The 19,371-nt window shown below is 41.6% G+C and overlaps 2 protein-coding genes across 4 annotated transcripts in view; one reads left to right on the plus strand and one right to left on the minus strand.

Annotated features, from left to right (window-relative positions):
• LOC115158030 (FYVE and coiled-coil domain-containing protein 1) overlaps nucleotides 1–15,943 on the minus strand; it is a 60,989-nt gene extending 45,046 nt beyond the window's left edge. Inside the window, exons 1-2 of one of the 3 annotated variants that reach the window (XM_029706488.1) lie at nucleotides 15,866–15,943; nucleotides 363–472 (exon numbers count right to left, since the gene is read on the minus strand). In XM_029706488.1, the coding sequence (XP_029562348.1) occupies nucleotides 363–423 (61 nt within the window). In that variant the 5' untranslated portion in view covers nucleotides 424–472; nucleotides 15,866–15,943. Of the gene's footprint in view, nucleotides 1–362; nucleotides 473–2,897; nucleotides 3,138–15,865 lie in introns of those variants that run through there. The other 2 variants (XM_029706490.1, XM_029706491.1) reach the window with 2 other exon arrangements.
• A 515-nt stretch (nucleotides 15,944–16,458) lies between these two features.
• LOC115158031 (chemokine XC receptor 1) lies at nucleotides 16,459–18,496 on the plus strand. The gene is made up of 2 exons (XM_029706492.1): nucleotides 16,459–16,657; nucleotides 16,952–18,496. The coding sequence occupies exons 1-2, from the start codon at nucleotides 16,642–16,644 to the stop codon at nucleotides 17,983–17,985; spliced, it is 1,050 nt and encodes a 349-aa protein (XP_029562352.1). The 5' UTR covers nucleotides 16,459–16,641; the 3' UTR covers nucleotides 17,986–18,496.
• Nucleotides 18,497–19,371: the final 875 nt, after the last annotated feature.

A 19,371-nucleotide genomic window follows, 5' to 3' on the forward strand; every position in this document is an offset into this window, starting at 1 on the left:
CTCTCCTGCTGCATGCTGACAGGGCCTTTCGGGTCGCCCCCGCCACACTCTAGGGAGCACACCCCAGGGGGCTGGGGGAGAGGGTCGGCTCCATGATGTCCTCCCAATGAGGAGCGGGGACAACCAAAGTGTGGAAAGAAATGCTGTCTGGATTGTAGCCAATGCCAAGCCAGTCACATCCAGGCCACTGCAACCCCTCTGTCACTTGACCTCTACGATCCTTCTCTCTTTCTCACTCTCTGGCAGCAGACAGTGGTGGTCTCCCCCTGTCACATTTACACAGGCCCGGACGCACTCGTTGTCACAAAGAGACTGACGCGAGCAACCACACGCAGCCTCACGCACACTCAATGGCAACGTACCATGCAGATCTCTGATAATCCTCTGAAGCTGGCTCTCCCCCAAAGCCACACCGGCAGCCATGGTCAGACTAGCTCCCCGGCAACCAGTTCACCGGGTCGTAAACAGTCTGCTGAATCAGAGAATCAGAGGGACGGTCAGAAACAAAACACAAGCACGTATGTACGCACACACATTTACTACATCCCTTTCACTCTTTCATACAGTCTGTCTGTCTGTCTGTCAGTCACTCACTCACTCACTCTATCACACCCACTCGCACACACATGCACGTAAACACGCACGCAAGCACGCACACCAACACACATATATATATATATATATATATATATATATATATATATATATATATATATATATACTACCGTTCAAAAGTTTGGGGTCACTTAGAAATCTCCTTGTTTTTGAAAGAAAAGCACATTTTTTGTCGATTAAAATAAATTCAAATTGATGAGAAATACAGGGTAGACATTGTTATTGTTGTAAATGACTATTGTAGCTGGAAACGGCAGATTTTTTATCCATCGTACCTGTGTTCCAATGGCACGTTGTGTTAGCTAATCAAGTTTATCAATTTAAAAGGCTAATTGAGCATTAGAAAACCCTTTTGCAATTATGTTAGCATAGCTGAAAACTGTTGTTCTGATTAAAGAAGCAATAAAACTTCTTTAGACTAGTTGAGTATCTGGAGCATCAGCATTTGTGGGTTCGATTACAGCTCAAAATGGCCAGAAACAAATAACTTTCTTCTGAAACTCGTCAGTCTATTCTTGTTCTGAGAAATGATGGCTATTCCATGTGAGAAATTGCCAAGAAACTGAAGATCTCGTACAACGCTGTGAACTACTCCCTTCACAGAACAGCGCAAATTGGCTCTAACAGAATAGAAAAAGGAGTGGGAGGCCCCGATGCACAACTGAGAAAGAGGACAAGTACATTAAAGTGTCTAGTTTGAGAAACAGACGCCTCACAAGTCCTCAACTAGCAGCTTCATTAACTAGTACCCGCAAAACACCAGTCTCAACGTCAACAGTGAAGAGGCGACTCCGGGATGCTGGCCTTCTAGGCAGAGTTGCAAAGAAAAAGCAATATCTCAGACTGGCCAATAAATATAAAAGATTAAGATGGGAAAAAGAACACACAGAGGAAAATTAGAAAAAAATGTTATGGACAGACAAATCTAAGTTTGAGGTGTTCGGATCACAAAGAAGAACATTCTCACGAATGTTCTTCTTTGTGATCCGAACAGAAAAAATGTAAAGATGCTGGAGGAGTGCTTGATGCCATCTGTCAAGCATGGTGGCGGCAATGTGATGGTCTGAGGGTGCTTTGGTGGTGGTAAAGTGGGTGATTTGTACAGGGTAAAAGGGATCTTGAAGAAGGAAGGCTATCACTCCATTTTGCAACACCATACCATACCCTGTGAACGGCACTTAATTGGAGCCAATTTCCTCCTACAACCGGACAATGACCCAAAGCACAGCTCCAAACTATCCAATAACTATTTAGGAAAGAAGCAGTCAGCTGGTATTCTTGTCTGTATTGGAGTGGCCAGCACAGTCACTGGATCTCAACCCTATTGAGCTGTTGTGGGAGCAGCTTGACCGTATGGTACATAAGAAGTGTCCATCAAGCCAATCCAACTTGTGGGAGGTGCTTTAGGAAGCATGGGGTGAAATCTCTTCAGATTACCTCAACAAATTGACCACTAGAATGCCAAAGGTCTGCAAGGCTGTAATTGCTGCAAATGGAGGAGTCTTTGACGAAAGCAAAGTTTGAAGGACACAATTGTTATTTAAATTAAAAATCATTATTTATAACCTTGTCAACGTCTTGACTATATTTCCTATTCATTTTGCAACTCATTTCATGTATGTTTTCATGGAAAATATGTACATTCTAAGTGACCACAAACTTTTGAACGGTAGTGTATACAGTACCAGTCAAAAGTTTGGACACACATGCTTATTACTGGGTTTTTCTTTATTTTTCCTATTTTCTACATTGTGGTATATTAGTGAACACATCAAAACTATGAAATAACACATATGGCATCATGTAATAACCAAAAAAGTGTTCAAATCAAATTATATTTTATATTTGAGATTCTTCAAAGCAGCCAACCGTTGCCTTGATGACAGCTTTGCACACTCTTGGCATTCTTTCAACCAGCTTCATGAGGTAGTCACCTGGAATGCATTTCAATTAACAGGTGTGCTTTGTTAAAAGTTCATTTGTGGAATTTATTTCCTTCAAGACTGTTGGAAAAGCATTGCAGTTGAAGCTGGTTGAGAGACTGCCAAGAGTGTGCAAAGCTGTCATCAAGGCAAAGGGTGGCTACTTTGAAGAATCTCAAATATATTTTGATTTGTTTAACACTTTTTTGGTTACTACATGATTCCATATGTGTTATTTCATAGTTTTTGTCTTCACTATTATTTTACAATGTAGAAAATAGTAAAAATAAAGAAAAACCCTTGAATGAGGAGGTGATGTCCAAACTTTTGACTGGTACTGTATATACACACATTCATTACCCATTTCAAGGTATTGCTGGAGACAATGTTGTGCTTCCCAACTTGTGGTTTGAACTCAGAAGCCTCTGAGAGCTCAGTGTTGGACTGAGAATGAAAGGATTAGATGTACTTTTAGTTTGTGAGTCTTACTATGAGCTCCACATTAAACTCAGCATCACTTTTAGTACATGGTGTTCTTGGCTGCTTGGTTGCATAGAGGTAGAGTCATTTACCACAGCAGCTGTTCCTTCAGGCTAAAAAGGGTAAAAATATATCTATGAAATATTTCTAAAATATCACACTTCTCAATTCAGTCAGCTGTGTCTGTGACAGCCTCTCTCTCTCAGCGTGAATGACAAAGCCGCTGTTGCTAAAGCAAAGTGAGAGAACATCAACAATAACAGTAAAAACAAAAACTATAATAAATACTCAATAATAATGATAATAATAGTGATTAGACAAAAGGGACAATATACAGTGCATTCAGAAAGTATTCAGACCCCCTACCTTTTCCCAAATTTTGTTACGTTAATCTTATTCTAAAATGGATGAAATTATTATTATTGTTTCCCTCATCAATCTACACACAATACTCCATAATGACCAAGCGAAATTAGCTTTTTGGAAATTATTGCTAATTTATTTAAAATAAAAAACAGAAATGCCATATTTACATAACAATTCAGACCCTTTGCTATGAGACTCGAATTTGAGCTCAGGTGCATCCTGTTTCCATTGATCATCCTTGAGATGTTTCTACACCGTGATTGGAGTCCACCTGTGGTAAATTCAATTGATTGGACGTTATTTGGAAAGGCACACACCTGTCAGAGCAAAAACCAAGCCATGAGGTTGAAGGAACTGTCCATAGAGCTCCAAGACAGGATTGTGTTGAGGTAGAGATCTGGGGAAGGGTACCAAAAAATGTCTGCAGCATTGAAGGTCCCCAAGAACACAGTGGCCTCTGTAGCAATATTGATGTTAATCATATTGATGTTACACAGGAAACGGAAACCAATTGTTACTTACCGTCTTCATGTACTGGATGTGCTGGTTGACAACATGCATAGTAAAGTTTGCTTGACTATATCTTTGTCTGTCGTGACTACAACACAAAGCATATTGAAACATGGTAGCAGCGGTACTCAAAATAACCTGGATCTCATCGATGTAAATGAAGAATACATCCCAGGTGACAGTTTGGAAAAGTACCGCATTTACAAGCTAGTCATTGAGCCCAAAGTCAACGCTAGCTGGCTATCGTGAGTGAGTCTATGCTAAAAGCTAACTGGCTATTGGACAAGCAGATTCATGAGTAACTAACATTCCAATCTACAAATAAATCGCCATGGAAAATGCACAGAAACCTCTGGAAAAAATAGACTTTGATGATTGTAATTTAGCACTGACCTGGAAATGTATCATGTACAGCCGTGGCCAAAAGTTTTGAGAATGACACAAATATTAATCTTCACAAAGTCTGCTGCCTCAGTTTGTATGATGGCAATTTGCATATATTCCAGAATGTTATGAAGAGTGATCAGATGAATTGCAATTAATTGCAAAGTCCCTCTTTCCCATGCAAATGACCTGAATCCCCCAAAAAAACATTTCCACTCCATTTCAGCCCTGCCACAAAAGGACCAGCTGACATCATGTCAGTGATTCTCTCGTTAACACAGGTGTGAGTGTTGACGAGGACAAGGCTGGATATCATTCTGTCATGCTGATTGAGTTCAAATAACAGACTGGAAGCTTCAAAAGGAGGGTGGTGCTTGGAATCATTGTTCTTCCTCTGTCAAACATGGTTACCTGCAAGGAAACACGTGCCGTCATCATTGCTTTGCACAAAAAGGGCTTCACAGGCAAGGATATTGGTGCCAGTAAGATTGCACCTAAATCTGCCATTTATCTGATCATCAAGAACTTCAAGGAGAGCGGTTCAATTGTTGTGAAGAAGGCTTCAGGGCGCCCAAGAAAGTCCAGCAAGCGCCAGGACAGTCTCCTAAAGTTGATTCAGCTGCGGGATCGGGGCACCACCAGTACAGAGCTTGCTCAGGAATGGCAGCAGGCAGGTGTGAGTGCATCTGCATGCACATTGAGGTGAAGACTTTTTGAAATGGCCTGGTGTCAAGAAGGGCAGCAAAGAAGCCACTTCTCTCCAGGAAAAACATCAGGGACAGACTGATATTCTGCAAAAGGTACATGGATTGGACTGCTTAGGACTGGGGTAGAGTCATTTTCTCTGATGAATCCCCTTTCCGATTGTTTGGGGCATCTGGAAAAAAAGCTTGTCCGGAGAAGACAAGGTGAGCGCTACCATCAGTCCTGTGTCATACCAACAGTAAAGGATCCTGAGACCATCCATGTGTGGGGTTGCTTCTCAGCCAAGGGAGTGGGCTCACTCACAATTTTGCCTAAGAACACAGCAATGAATAAAGATTGGTACCAACACATCCTCCGAGAGCAACTTCTCCCAACCATCCAGGAACAGTTTGGTGACAAACAATGCCTCTTCCAGCATGATGGAGCACCTTGCCATAAGGCAAAAGGGATAACTAAGTGGCTCGGGGAACAAAACATCGATATTTTGGGTCCATGGCCAGGAAACTCCCCAGACCTTAATCCCATTGAGAATTCTGACAAAGTTCTGACAAACTCCAAGCATTGATTATGCAAGAATGGGCTGCCATCAGTCAGGATGTGGCCCAGAAGTTAATTGACAGCATGCCAGGGCGGATTGCAGAGGTCTTGAAAAAGAAGGGTCAACACTGCAAATATTGACTCTTTGCATCAACTTCATGTAATTGTCAATAAAAGCCTTTGACACTAATAAAATGCTTGTAATTATACTTCAGTATTCCGTAGTAACATCAGACAAAAATATCTAAAGACAGTGAAGCAGCAAACTTTGTGGAAATTAATATTTGTGTCATTCTCAAAACTTTAGGCCACAACTGTAATTTAGTTTGGCGGAATGTATCATGGCGCCGGAGAAGATGGCTGACATTTTACGTGCTCCTAACCAACTGTTTTTTTTTATTGTTTGTAACTTATTTCTTGTTTTACTTATTTTGTACATAATATTGCTGCTACCGTCTCTTATGACCGAAATTAACTTCTGGACACCAGAACAGCGATTACTCACCACGAACTGTCAGAAGCTTTTTTGTCCTTTAACCTCTCTAGGGGGTGTGGGACGCTACCGTCCCACCTGGCCAACATCCAGTGAAATTGCAGAGCGCTAAATTCCAAAACAGAAATACTCATTATAAAAATTCATAAAACATACAAGTGTTATACATCGGTTTAACCTGTTGGGGATAGGGGGCAGTATTTGCATGGCCGGATAAAAAAACGTACCCGATTTAATCTGGTTACTACTCCTGCCCAGTAACTAGAATATGCATACAATTTGGATAGAAAACACCCTAAAGTTTCTAAAACTGTTTGAATGGTGTCTGTGAGTATAACAGAACTCATATGGCAGGCCAAAACCTGAGAAGATTCCAAACAGGAAGCGCCCTCTCTGACCATTTCTTGGCCTTTTGTCATCTCTATCCAAAACAAAGGATCTCTGCTGTAACGTGACATTTTCTAAGGCTCCCATAGGCTCTCAGAAGGCGCCAGAACGTTGAATGATGACTCTACAGTTACTGGCTGAAAAACAGTAGCGCATTTGGTAAGTGATCGATCTGAGAACAATGAGACGGGTGCGCGCGTGCACGTGAAGAGTCCATTTTACTTTCTTAGTCTTTGAACCAAAACAACGACTCCTGGTCGGAATATTATCGCTATTTTACAAGAAAAATCGCATAAAAATGGATTTTAAACAGCGTTTGACATGCTTCGAAGTACGGTAATGGAATATTTTGAATTTTTTTGTCACGAAACGCGCCGGGCGCGTCACCCTTCGTTACCCTTCGGATAGTGTCTTGAACGCACGAACAAAACGCCGCTATTTGGATATAACTATGGATTATTTGGAACCAAACCAACATTTGTTGTTTAAGTAGAAGTCCTGGGAGTGCATTCTGACGAAGAACAGCAAAGGTAATCCAATTTTTCTTATAGTAAATCTGAGTTTGGTGAGTACCAAACTTGGTGGGTGTCAAAATAGCGTCCCACCTAGCCCACCTAGCCCAGAGAGATTAAATATGAACTTCTTGTTAATCCAACCACGGTGTCAGATTTCATAAAAGCTTTACGGCAAAAGCATACCATTCGATTATCTGAGAACAGCGCCCAGCAGACAAATCCTTACAAACAAGCTAAGTAGAGGAGTTACACAAGTCAGAAATAGTGATAAAATTAAACACTTACCTTTGATGATCTTTGTATGATTACACTCACAAGACTTCCATTTACTCAATAAATGTTTGTTTTGTTCGATAAAGTCCCTCTTTATATCCAAAAACCTCCGTTTTGTTCGCGCGTTTTGTTCAGTAATCCACAGGCTCAAAGGCAGTCACAACAGACAGACGAAAAATCCGAAAAGTATCTGTAAAGTTCATAGAAACATGTCAAACGATGTTTATAATCAATCCTCAGGTTGTTTTTAGTCATAATAATCAATAACAATTCAACCGGACAAAAGCTTCCTCAATATAAAAGGAAAACAAGAAAGGCGTGCTCTCAGTCGTGCGCGTGAAAAACCTCAGACACTGAATGGTCCACTCATTCAAAGTGGTCTTACTCCCTCATTTTTCAGAATACAAGCCTGAAACAATTTCTAAAGACTGTTGACATCTAGTGGAAGCCATAGGAAGTGCAATTTGAGTCCTAAGTCAATGGATACTGTAATGGCATTCAATAGAAAACTACAAACATAAAATAATCCCACTTCCTGGATACATTTTCTCCGTTTTTCGCCTGCCATATCAGTTCTGTTATACTCACAGACATTATTTTAACAGTTTTGGAAACGTTAGAGTCTTTCTATCCAAATCTACCAATTATATGCATATCCTAGCTTCTGGGCCTGAGTAGCAGGCAGTTTACTTTGGGCACTCTTTTCATCCGGAGGTGAAAATAGTGCCCCCTACCCTAATGAAGTTAACGAGTCCAACGTGAAGGACATACTGCTTTCCCGGGAACAGGCCCAAATCCACATCATTTGGGTGAGGAGAAGACAGAGAAAATGAGGTCAGAGGTCAGGCTGCCTTCGGAGAATTTGTAGGCGATTGAATAAACCCCCATTGCCTTCCGTTTTACTAGCTAACGTGTAATCATTGGAAAACAAAATCGATGACCTACGAGGAAGAATAAACTACCAACGGGACATTAAAAACTGTAATATCTTATGCTTCTCAGAGTCATGGCTGAATGACGACATTATCAACATACAGCTGGCTGGTTATACGCTGTATCGGCTGGATAGAACAGCGGCGTCTGGTAAGACAAGGGGTGACGGACTATGTATATTTGTTAACAACAGCTGGTGCACGATATCTAAGGAAGTCTCAAGGTTTTGCTCGCCTGAGGTAGAGTATCTCATGATAAGCTGTAGACCACACTATCTACCTGGAGAGTTTTCATCTGTATTTTTCGTAGCTGTCTGCAAACCACCACAGACCGATGCTGGCACTAGGACCGCAATCGATGAGCTGTATTCCGCCATAAGCAAACAGGAAAACACTCATCCAGAAGCGTCAGATGAAGCAGATGCTAAGCTGCAGGACTGTTTTGCTTGCACAGACTGGAATATGTTCTGGGATTCTTCCGATGGCATTGAGGAGTACACCACATCAGTCATTGGCTTCATCAAAAGTGCACCGATCACGTCATCCCCACAGTGACCGTACGTACTGAGCTAAAGGCTAAACCTGCCACTTTCAAGGAGCGGGACTCTAACCCAGAAGCTTATAAGAAATCCCGCTATGCCCTCCGACGAACCATCAAACAGGCAAAGCTTCAATACAGGACTAAGATCGAATCATACTACACCGGCTCCGACTCTCGTCGGATGTGGCAGGGCTTGCAAACTATTACAGACTACAAAGGGAAGCACAACCGAGAGCTGCCCAGTAACACGAGCCTACCAGACAAGCTAAATAACTTCTATGCTCGCTTCGAGGCAAGTAACACTGAACGTACCCCCTCTTGCACCATGGTCAGCGCACTCTCAAATGTTGTTTTGCCATCATTGTAAGCCTGCCACACACACACACTATACGATACCATACATTTATTAAACATAAGAATGAGTGTGAGTTGTCACAACCCGGCTCGTGGGAAGTGACAAAGAGCTCTTATAGGACCAGGGCACAAATAATAATAATCAATTCATTTGCTCTTTATTTAGCCATCTTGTATATAAAACCTTATTTGTTTGTTCATCAAAAATGTTTAATAACTCACCACAGGTTCATGAGAAGGGTGTGCTTGAAAGGATGCACATAGCTCTGCAATGTTGAGTTGTATTGGAGAGTCTCAGTCTTAAATCATTTAAAACACAGTCTGTGCCTGTATTTCGTTTTCATGTTAGTGAGGGCCGAGAATCCACTCTCACAAAGGTACGTGGTTGCAAAGGGCATCAGTGTCTTAACAGTGCAATTTGCCAAGGCAGGATACTCTGAGCGTAGCCCTATCCAGAAATATGACAGCGGCTTCTGATTCAATTTTCACCGAACCGCTTGTTGCAATTTCGAAGAGGCTCTCTTGTTCAGATATCGATAAGAGGACTGGAGAAAGGGCATGAAAGGGATAACGAATGCAATTGTTTGTGTCGTCCGTTTCGTGAAAGTACCTGCGTAATTGCGCACCTAGCTCACTCAGGTGCTTCGCTATATCACATTTGACATTGTCCGTAAGCTTGAGTTAATTTGCACACAAAAAATCATACAATGATGAAAAGACCTGTGTGTTGTCCTTGTTAATGCAGACAGAGAAGAGCTCCAACTTCTTAATCATAGCCTCAATTTTGTTCCACACATTGAATATAGTTGCAGAGTTCCTGTAATCCTAGATTCAGATCATTCAGGCGAGAAAAAACATCACCCAGATAGGCCAGTCATGTGAGAAACACGTCATCATGCAAGCGGTCAGAGAAGTGAAAATTATGGTCAGTAAAGAAAACTTTAAGCTCGTCTCTCAATTTAAAAAAACGTGTCAATACTTTGCCCCTTGATAACCAGCGCACTTCTGTATGATGTAAAAGCGTTACATGGTCGCTGCCCATATGCAGAAAATAAATGAGAATTCAGGGGCCTTGCTTTAACAAAATTAACCATTTTCACTGCAGCGTCCAAAATGTCTTTGAAGCTGTCAGGCATTCCCTTGGCAGCAAGAACCTCTCGGTGGATGCTGCAGTGTACCCAAGTGGCGTCGGGAGCAACTGTTTGCACGTGCGTTACCACTCCACTATGTCTCCCTGTCATTGCTTTTGTACCATCAGTACAGATACCAACACATCTTGACCACCAAAGTCCATTTGATGTCACAAAGCTGTTTTGTACTTTAAAAATATCCTTTCCTGTTGTCCTGAGTTCTAGAAGAGGATGTCTTCCTTAATTGACCCCCCATAAACGTAACGGACATATAGCAGGACTCATCCAGCTGTAACGCATAGAATTCACTGGCTTGTATGCGAAGCAGTCATTGTTTCAAAACATCTCCTGCCATGTCACTGATGCGTCGTGAAACTGTTGTTTGATGAAGGCATTGTCTGTATAGTTTTTTTGGCCTTTTCCCCCAGCATTGTACCAGCCATATCCGCGGCAGCAGGAAGAATTAAGTCCTCCACAATAGTATGAGGCTTGCCTGTCCTAGCCACTCGGTAGCTCACCATATAAGACCCTTCTAGCCCCTTCTTATTAATGATATCTGTTGCTTTTATACATGTCTTACTACTCGAAAGTCATCTTAATTCTCGCTGAAAAACTCCTGTGTCTTATTTTTTAAATTGGCATGTTTCGTTTCAAAATGTCTGCGCAAGAGTGAAGGTTTCATCGAGTTGAGACATTACTGTTGCACATATAACACACTGTGGCTGAGGAAAGGCACTACTCCCAATATAAGTGAACCCCAAATCAATGTAGTTCTCATCATATTTGTACCTTTTCGATGGTCCAACGTCCCTGTCTGTTCTTCGGTGCTTTCCCGGGTAAGGGAGCAGTAGCTCTTCGGCTGCATCAGATTCACAACTGTCAGTGTCCATGCTAACTGGGATTGCAAGAAATGTAGAATTACTGATGCTAGCATTGGATGTGCTTGTGGGAGCAGAACAACTTGTTTCGTCGACAGGTGCAGGTGTAGTACTGCTGGTAGTAGCAGTACTCCCAGTAGAGCTGGTATGTGTCTCTATAGACGCGGGCCTTACTTTTTTTAACCATTTATCCATGTTCGAGAAAACGGAATGAGCAGCAGCTACGTTTAGCTACATATGGACCGTTAGTGGAATTCCCGCAAGAGAGTAGCGGTTAATGTGATTGGATGTTAATTATTTGACTAGGCTACCTGTATTTGACATTGTGTTCGCTGAACACTAGATGGTTTCATTTTTGGCAGTGAAACGAGGCTACTCAGGCGAGAAAAAAAACATCACCCAAATGTATAGCCCCGTTGGAAAATCTAAATGGGCTGTTTGAAAATGTGAATCACATTTCTATTTGGCGTACTCCCGACGGCATTCGCATACCCCAGTTTGGGAATAGCCAGTCTACAGGATACCCGCAAATTAATGGGAAAGTGGAAAACAGCCAAAAGACTAATGGCAAAAGCAAAGAGAGTAGGTGCTGACCCATACCTGGATCACAGAAATCCCTTGTCACAAGGAACAGACAGCAGCCTTGCAATGGAGCTCATGGGAAGATGTACAAAGACACTACTGCTAATGAGTAAAAATTTGCTGGGACCGGTGATGACAAGCTGTCAGCAGGAGAAGTTCAAAGAAAGACAGCAGAGACAGGAAAAGTACTACGACACCTCTGCTAAGGATATCACAGAGCTGCAACGAGATGACAGGGTGAGAGTTCAGCCACTCACAGGACAGAAACAGTGGTGGCAGAGGGCCACAGTAGTCACTGTGGAGCAAAGGTCCAACGAGGTGAAGACAGAACAGGGACAAGTCTTCAGGAAGAACAGGAGACACCTGAGGAAGAGCAGAGAAATAGAGGAGGATTTCCCCACTGTTGAAGAGCCTGGCACAGAGCCATTAAACAGAGCACCAGCTGACGCCCAGCAGTGGACGCTGCACCTCAACAAGAAGTTCCAAACATCTCAGGTCAAGCACCTCCAGATGTAATCAACACTCCCCACACAAGGTCTGGTAGGGCCATCCGAAGACCTTTATATCTGAAAGACTTTGTGTGAATGTACATTTTAAAAAAAGAATAACATAATGGACAGGCAGACATTAAACAAACATTCAGTTCACATTCAAGTTTATTGCAGACTTGGACTACAAGCCAAAGTTAGGTGGAGTCTGCCTTTGTCGGTTCAAATGATGTCACACATGAAACGGAAACTAACTGCTACTTACCGTCTTCATGTACTGGATTTGCTTGTTAACAACATGCATAGTAAAGTTTGCTCAACTATATACACTGCCTTTCAAAATCATCCGTTTCCAGCTACAATAGTCATTTACAACATTAACAATGTATACACTGTATTTCTGATCAATTTTATGTTATTTTAATTCATTTTTTTTTTTGCTTTTCTTTCAAAAACAAGGAGATTTCTAAGTGACCCCAAAATGTTGAATGGTAGTGTATAGTTAAGCTTTTTCTTTGCCAATCTGCCTAGAAGGCCAGCATCACAGGGGTCGCCTCTTCACTGTTGACATTGAGACTGTTGTTTTGCGAGTACTATTTAATGAAGCTGCCAGTTGAGGACTTGTGAGGTGTCTGTTTCTCAAACTAAACACTAATCTACTTGTCCTCTTGCTCAGTTGTGCACAGGGGCCTCCCACTCCTCTTTCCATTCTTGTTAGAGACAGTTTGCGCTGTTCTGTGAAGGTAGTACACAGCGTTGTACGAGATCTTCAGTTTCTTGGCAATTTCTCACATGGAATAGCCTTCATTTCTCAGAACAAGACTAGACTGACGAGTTTCAGAAGAAAGTTATTTTGTTTCTGGCCCTTTTGAGCCTCTAATTGAACCCACAAATGTTGATGCTCCAGATACTCAACCAGTCTAAAGAAGGACAGTTTTATAGCTTCTTTAATCAGAACAACAGTTTTCAGCTATGCTAACATAATTGCAAAAGGGTTTTCTAATGATCAATTAGACTTTTAAAATGGATTAGCTAACACAACGTGCAATTGGAACACAGGAGTGATGGTTGCTGATAATGGGCCTATGTAGATATTCCATTAAAAATCAGCTGTTTCCAGCTACAATAGTCCTTTACAACATTAACAATGTCTACACTGTATTTCTGATCAATTTGATGTTATTCTGGACAAAGAATGTGCTTTTCTTTCAAAAACAAGGACATTTCTAAGTGACCCCAAACTTTTGAACGGTAGTGCATATCTTTGTCTGTCGTGACTACAACACAAAGCATATTGATACAGCCTCCATCATTCTTCAATATAAGAAGTTTGGAACCACCAAGACTCTTCCTAGAGCTGGCCAACCGGCCAAACTGAGCAATCGGGAGAGAAGTGCCTTGGTCAGGGAGGTGACCAAGAACCCAATAGTCACTCTGACAGCGCTCCAGAGTTCCTCTGTAGAGATGGGACAACCTTCCAGAAGGACAACCATCTCTGCAGCGCTACACCAATCAGGAATTTAAGGTAAAGTGGCCAGACAGAAGCCACTCCTCAGTTAAAGGCACATGACAGCCTGCTTGGAGTTTGCCAAAAGACACCTAAAGGACTCTCAGACCATGAGATAGAAGATTCTCTGGTCTGATAAAAACCAAGATTTAACTCTTTGGCCTGAATGCCAAGCGTCACATCTGAAGGAAACCTGGCATGATCCCTACAGTGAAGCATCATGCTGTGGGGATGTTTTTCAGCGGCAGGGACTGGGAGACTAGTTAGGATCGAGGGAAAGATGAACGGAGCAAAGTACAGAGTGATCCTTAATAAAAACCTGCTCCAGAGCGCTTAGGACCTCAGACAGGGGTGAAGGTTCACCTTCCAACAGGAGAACGACCCTAAGCACACAGCCAAGACAACGCAGGAGTGGCTTCGGGACAAGTCTCTGAATGTCCTTGAGTGGCCCAGCCAGAGCCCGGACTTGAACCTGATCGAACATCTCTGGCGAAACCTGAAAATAGCTGCGCAGCGATGCTCCCCCTCTGCAGAGAAGAATGGGAGAAACTCCCCCAAATACAGGTGTGCTAAACTTGTAGCGGCAGGCAGCCTAGTAGTTAGAGAGTTGGGCCAGTAACCGAAAGGTTGCTAGATCGAATCCCTGAGCTGATAAGGTAAAAAATATGTTGTTCTGCCCCTGAACAAGGCAGTTAACCCACTGTTCCTAGGCCGTCATTGTAAATAAGAATTTGTTCTTAACTGACTTGCCTAGTTAAATAATGGTTAAATATAAAATAAATAAATAAAAATACCCAAGAAGACCCAAGGCTGTAATCACTACCAAAGGTGCTTCAACAAAGTACTGAGTAAAAGGTCTGAATACTTATGTAAATGTAATAACGTTTTTGATTTTTAATACATTTGCAAAATGTTCTAAAGACCTGTTTTTCTTTGTGTGTTTACACATACACATGCAAGCACATGCACACACACACAGACTTGTGCACATGATTTTGCATGGGTGTGTGCATTTAGGAATGCATGGATGAGTGTAATAGTCTACATGTTATTTGATGTAGTATCTAAGTTCTAGGCTATTTCGAGTGCATACATGAGGTGTTGTGTGTAAGTATGTAAAGAAATTAAATGAGTACAAATAATTAAATAAGAAAACAAAAGAGAACAAAAACATAACACAATGAAACAAAACACTAACAGCCCACAGTCTATCCCACCTCTTTCCTCTCTCAGCATTGGGCTCTACTTAATATGTATCACTGAAAAGTAGCCTAAGCATTTCACTGTTAGTCTACGCCTGTTGTTTACGAAGCATGGGACAAATAACATTTCATTTTATTTGAAGCGTTACAGATAGGGCGCAGGCCCCTGTCCGGATCAAGTCATGAGCTAAACTGGTCGGCTATTGCGTAGCAAACTAGCGGTGCCAAAAACACTGGTATGCCCTAGAAAGCCTATTTAAATTCCGATCGCCAGAACGTCCTAGAAATAATTGTTGGCCTCTAAAATTAGTTTATTGTGATCAAGTTCGATCCCCTGGGTGAAGTATTTTGAAGTTCGCTACAAATCGAGATATTTTCTGAAATAGTGATCCATTCTGACTACTGCATTTGTCGTCACACAGGACCACGTGCTGACACAGACTAATCTGGCTACTAATACAACGTATCAATAAAATACACTATGTTGACACATGCCCTTTCGAAAACAACAGTCAAAACTGAGCCTTTGCCGAGTTCAAGCGCTAATCTGAACTAGGAAACTGCCATTTCCAACTTGATAAATAGTTGAACGCGGCACGCGTATAACTACATCCAGTTAGCAAGTCGGACATTTCAGTTTCCTTAGTTCCGACTAGTACGTGAACGCGGCATTTGTTTGTCTCGCACACGCTACTGCAATCGATTGATCGTCTTTCTCACGTTTGATGAGATTTAGTGTGCGAAATAACCTACTTTCAGTGATAAGTACATGTTTAAAGGTCTACTGAAAGCACAATGTTTTCGCCTTTCGGTGTTCCCTGTCCTTACGCAAGTTTGCGATGGCCACAATTTTGTTTCAGCCATGAGGATACAAATATGTTCCACTCAGAGAGGATACATTTAGCCTAATGTTGTTATTTATTATCGATATCCGAAGTGACAGCGAGTGAGTGTAGTATGCTTGGTATGCATATAGCCCAAAATCAGTTGTCATTAGAAGTGAAGTTGCATAAGACACATTGATATCAACGAATAGACATTGATTATTTAAGAGAGAAACGTACTTTAAACTTGGCGATCCATGAAAATCCAGATAGTTACCATCCATACACAACCATGCTATGCTGGGCGGAAACAATAACTTGATTGACAAGTAGCTAAACCACTTACAATGCGAGAAACAGGACCAGGACAGAGGATTCGTTATGTAGGCCAAAGTTTGGTTGTAGAGTATTACAAATTAAACAGTAAAATCATGTGACTACTGTAGGAATGTCTGGTTTATTTGTCAGGACTGTCCCACACAGTCATATAGGCAGGATTTGTAAGAAAATAAATAGGCTTTAGTGAAGAAGAAGAAGAAAAAGAAAATAATAAGAAGAAAAAAGTGTTTATGTAAAAAATATATATATATTAAAAAAAGGACACGTTTTTTTTAATAAAACATTAAAAGCAGATGATAGCCTATTTATACAATTGAAACAGACTACACGATACAGTACACATATTTCAACTAGATATTGTATTTGTGCAGCTAGCCTACTGCACTTCTTTTGATGGCACAGTTACTTTATCGGTTGGTTGTAAACCTGATGAGTTAAACCACAGATGAAAAATAGTTTTGTTTTTCATGTACTGTATGCCTACGTAGAATGGAAATACCTTCCGCAGTGCAATTATGACTGTAGGATATTTCATGTTTGCCCCCAAAAAAGTTACACCGGAACAAACTGTAGGAGGAATAGAAACCTGATGCTTTTGTTACCTTAGCTACATCACACCTCAACAGTCCTCGTATCATTGTGTACATGGGAACGGGAGGCCATCACGCTAAACTGAAATGACAGGCACAACAGGTACATTTGATTTTGTCAATAATTTAGTGAGCCTAATACTTCAAACTCGACACTAGAGTTTTAGCCAAACCAAGATATAGATCAAAACCAAAAGACTTAGATTTTAATAGTTGCAGTTTCAGATGTTTCCATGACTTCTTCCTCATTCATTTTTGTATGCCTTTTTTACATTTCTGTAATTGTAGTTGTAGGCGTATTGTTAAGTCATTTTGAGATTTGTGTTGCGTGTCCCTCTTTTAAAAACTGTGCATGAAGAAGTCATTGATTATTATAATTAGCATTTTTCTTTTCCAGCTTCCAACCTGACCATGGGATATTACGAAACAAACATCACTTATGATTATGATAATGATTATACAGACGAGGTCTGTAACAAGGAAGGTGTTGTCAAGTTTGGCTCCATCGCCACCCCTGCCTTCTTCTCTGTGGTGACCATCCTGAGTCTAGCAGGCAACATCCTTGTCCTGGTCATCCTGGCCAAGTACGAGAACCTCAAGTCTCTTACCAACATCTTCATTCTCAACTTGGCCCTATCTGACCTGGTGTTCACCTTCGGTCTGCCCTTCTGGGCAGCCTACCACATCTGGGGCTGGACCTTCGGCTGGTTACTCTGCAAGACTGTCACCTTTGTCTTCTACGCAGGCTTCTACAGCGGCGTTTTGTTCCTGACCATCATGACGATCCACCGCTACCTGGCCGTGGTGCATCCTCTGTCCGACCACGGCTCCCAGCGGGGCTGCTACGGGGTCACCGTCTCGCTCATCATCTGGGCGATCAGTTTTGGTTCGGCCGTCCCGGCTTTGATTTTCAGCTCTGTCCAAAAGAATCCCCACGAAGGAGACAACCATTTGCATTGTGAATACAGCGTTCCACTGTGGAAGAAAGTGAGCACACACCAACAGAACGTCTTCTTCTCGGCTGCTTTTGCAGTTATGGGTTTCTGCTATGTAAGAATATTGGCGGCAATCTTCAAGTCAAGGTCACACATGAGGAATCGAACCATGAACCTGATCTTCAGTATAGTGGCAGTATTTTTCCTTGGCTGGGCGCCTTACAATGTGGTGATATTTCTGAGGTTGTTGACTGACTACTCTGTAGCACCTTTCAACGATTGTGAGGTCAGCATGAAGCTGGACTATGGGTTCTACGTGTGTCGACTCATCGCTTTCTCCCACTGCTGTCTCAACCCCGTCTTCTACGCATTTGTTGGGATCAAGTTCAGAAATCACTTGAAGGTTATTCTGCAGGAACATTGCCGTCGCCAAAGCACCATAGATTCACAACAGATTAGAGCGACTAATGTTCCCTCAAGGGGATCAATGTTTTAGTCTGGCTCTTGAAGTTTCAGAGCACCATGGACTGAGCAGACTTCCGTCTAACCGTGATCAATTGTACATTTCCCTTTTTGCTTTTTCAATACATTTAGAATGTTACTTTTAATGTTTTATTTCCATTACTTTTTAATCATTGTAATTTTGTCTTGTTCTTTTCATTCTGTTGTTAATCCCACTATTGGTATTTTAACAAGGGTTAAAATACAGTGTCTTATGTACGAGTATAACGTATCAAAAGTGCTTTTCAAATAAAGTTATTATTGATGTGAACCATTTTTACAGTATGTGTACTACAGTGGATATTAGGACAGATACAGAGGAGGACAAACTCCAAATTACATCTTGAAATATGGGGATGAAGAGTAGATCAAGTGGTGTGGGGGGATAGGCTCCCCGTAGTAGCGTTACAATTTTAGCACTGCATAATGGGACTTTTTCATAGCTTCTGCTAGGGTTCCACTGCCCTCTGCTGGGGAAAGAGAGAAACAATAAAAAGGTTTACACAGCAGGGTCCTCAATTCTTTCCCTATGAGGTCCAGAGCAAGGGCTTGGGCTCTGTTTCAAAATATCACTTTTTTATGACAGCGGTTCCACACCTTCCCGTGACACAAATTGTGTGGGGAAAATATTGTATTTTATTCTGTTATATTCCATTATATTCTTACTCCAAAATATGTGTGTTGACTGTGATCGGGGTAGGTGTGTCTGTTTAAAGAACAAAATAATTAACGATTTCATTCACTTGGAAGTAACATAATTCAACTCAAAATATGGCATTCTATTGTTTTGAAAATACATTTTATTAGTCTTATGTTTCTTAGGACCTGCCTAAAATGAAATAATAATGGATTTCTTTTTGATGGTGTATGTTCAATGGATTTATTAAAATAGACGCCCAACCACATCCGCACACCATTACTACCACCCATCACATACGAGGTATAAATAACAGGCGCTGGCAAGAATGTGTTAAAAATTGGCCTGTTTGTGCCAAATCATTTTTAAGGAAAAATATACACCGATCCCATGTGAAAGCAGAACAGCTATTTTCTTGTGATGACAGCAAATTACCAGCAGAGGACGTTAAAGCATAACATAAGAATTCACATCCATGTCGCCTAGGTCAGGGGGTTTCAAACCGTCCATGTTGCCTATTCCAACTATTTCACAGCTAGCACACCTAATTCAACTTGTCAATTAATCATCAAGCCCTTGAATAGGTGAATCAAGTGAGCTAGTTCAGTAGCCTTGTAGTAAGTAGCCTTGCCTTGTACGAGCTGTAACGTCTCATAGGAGCAGACCTCCTGTTTCTGTAGAGTAAGTAAGGCAGCTTGATGTACAAGTACACCCCACTGGACAGGAAGCTAGTCTATCGCAGTG

This window comes from Salmo trutta, chromosome 22 (assembly GCF_901001165.1).
Source record: "Salmo trutta chromosome 22, fSalTru1.1, whole genome shotgun sequence".
Lineage (NCBI taxonomy): Eukaryota > Metazoa > Chordata > Actinopteri > Salmoniformes > Salmonidae > Salmo > Salmo trutta.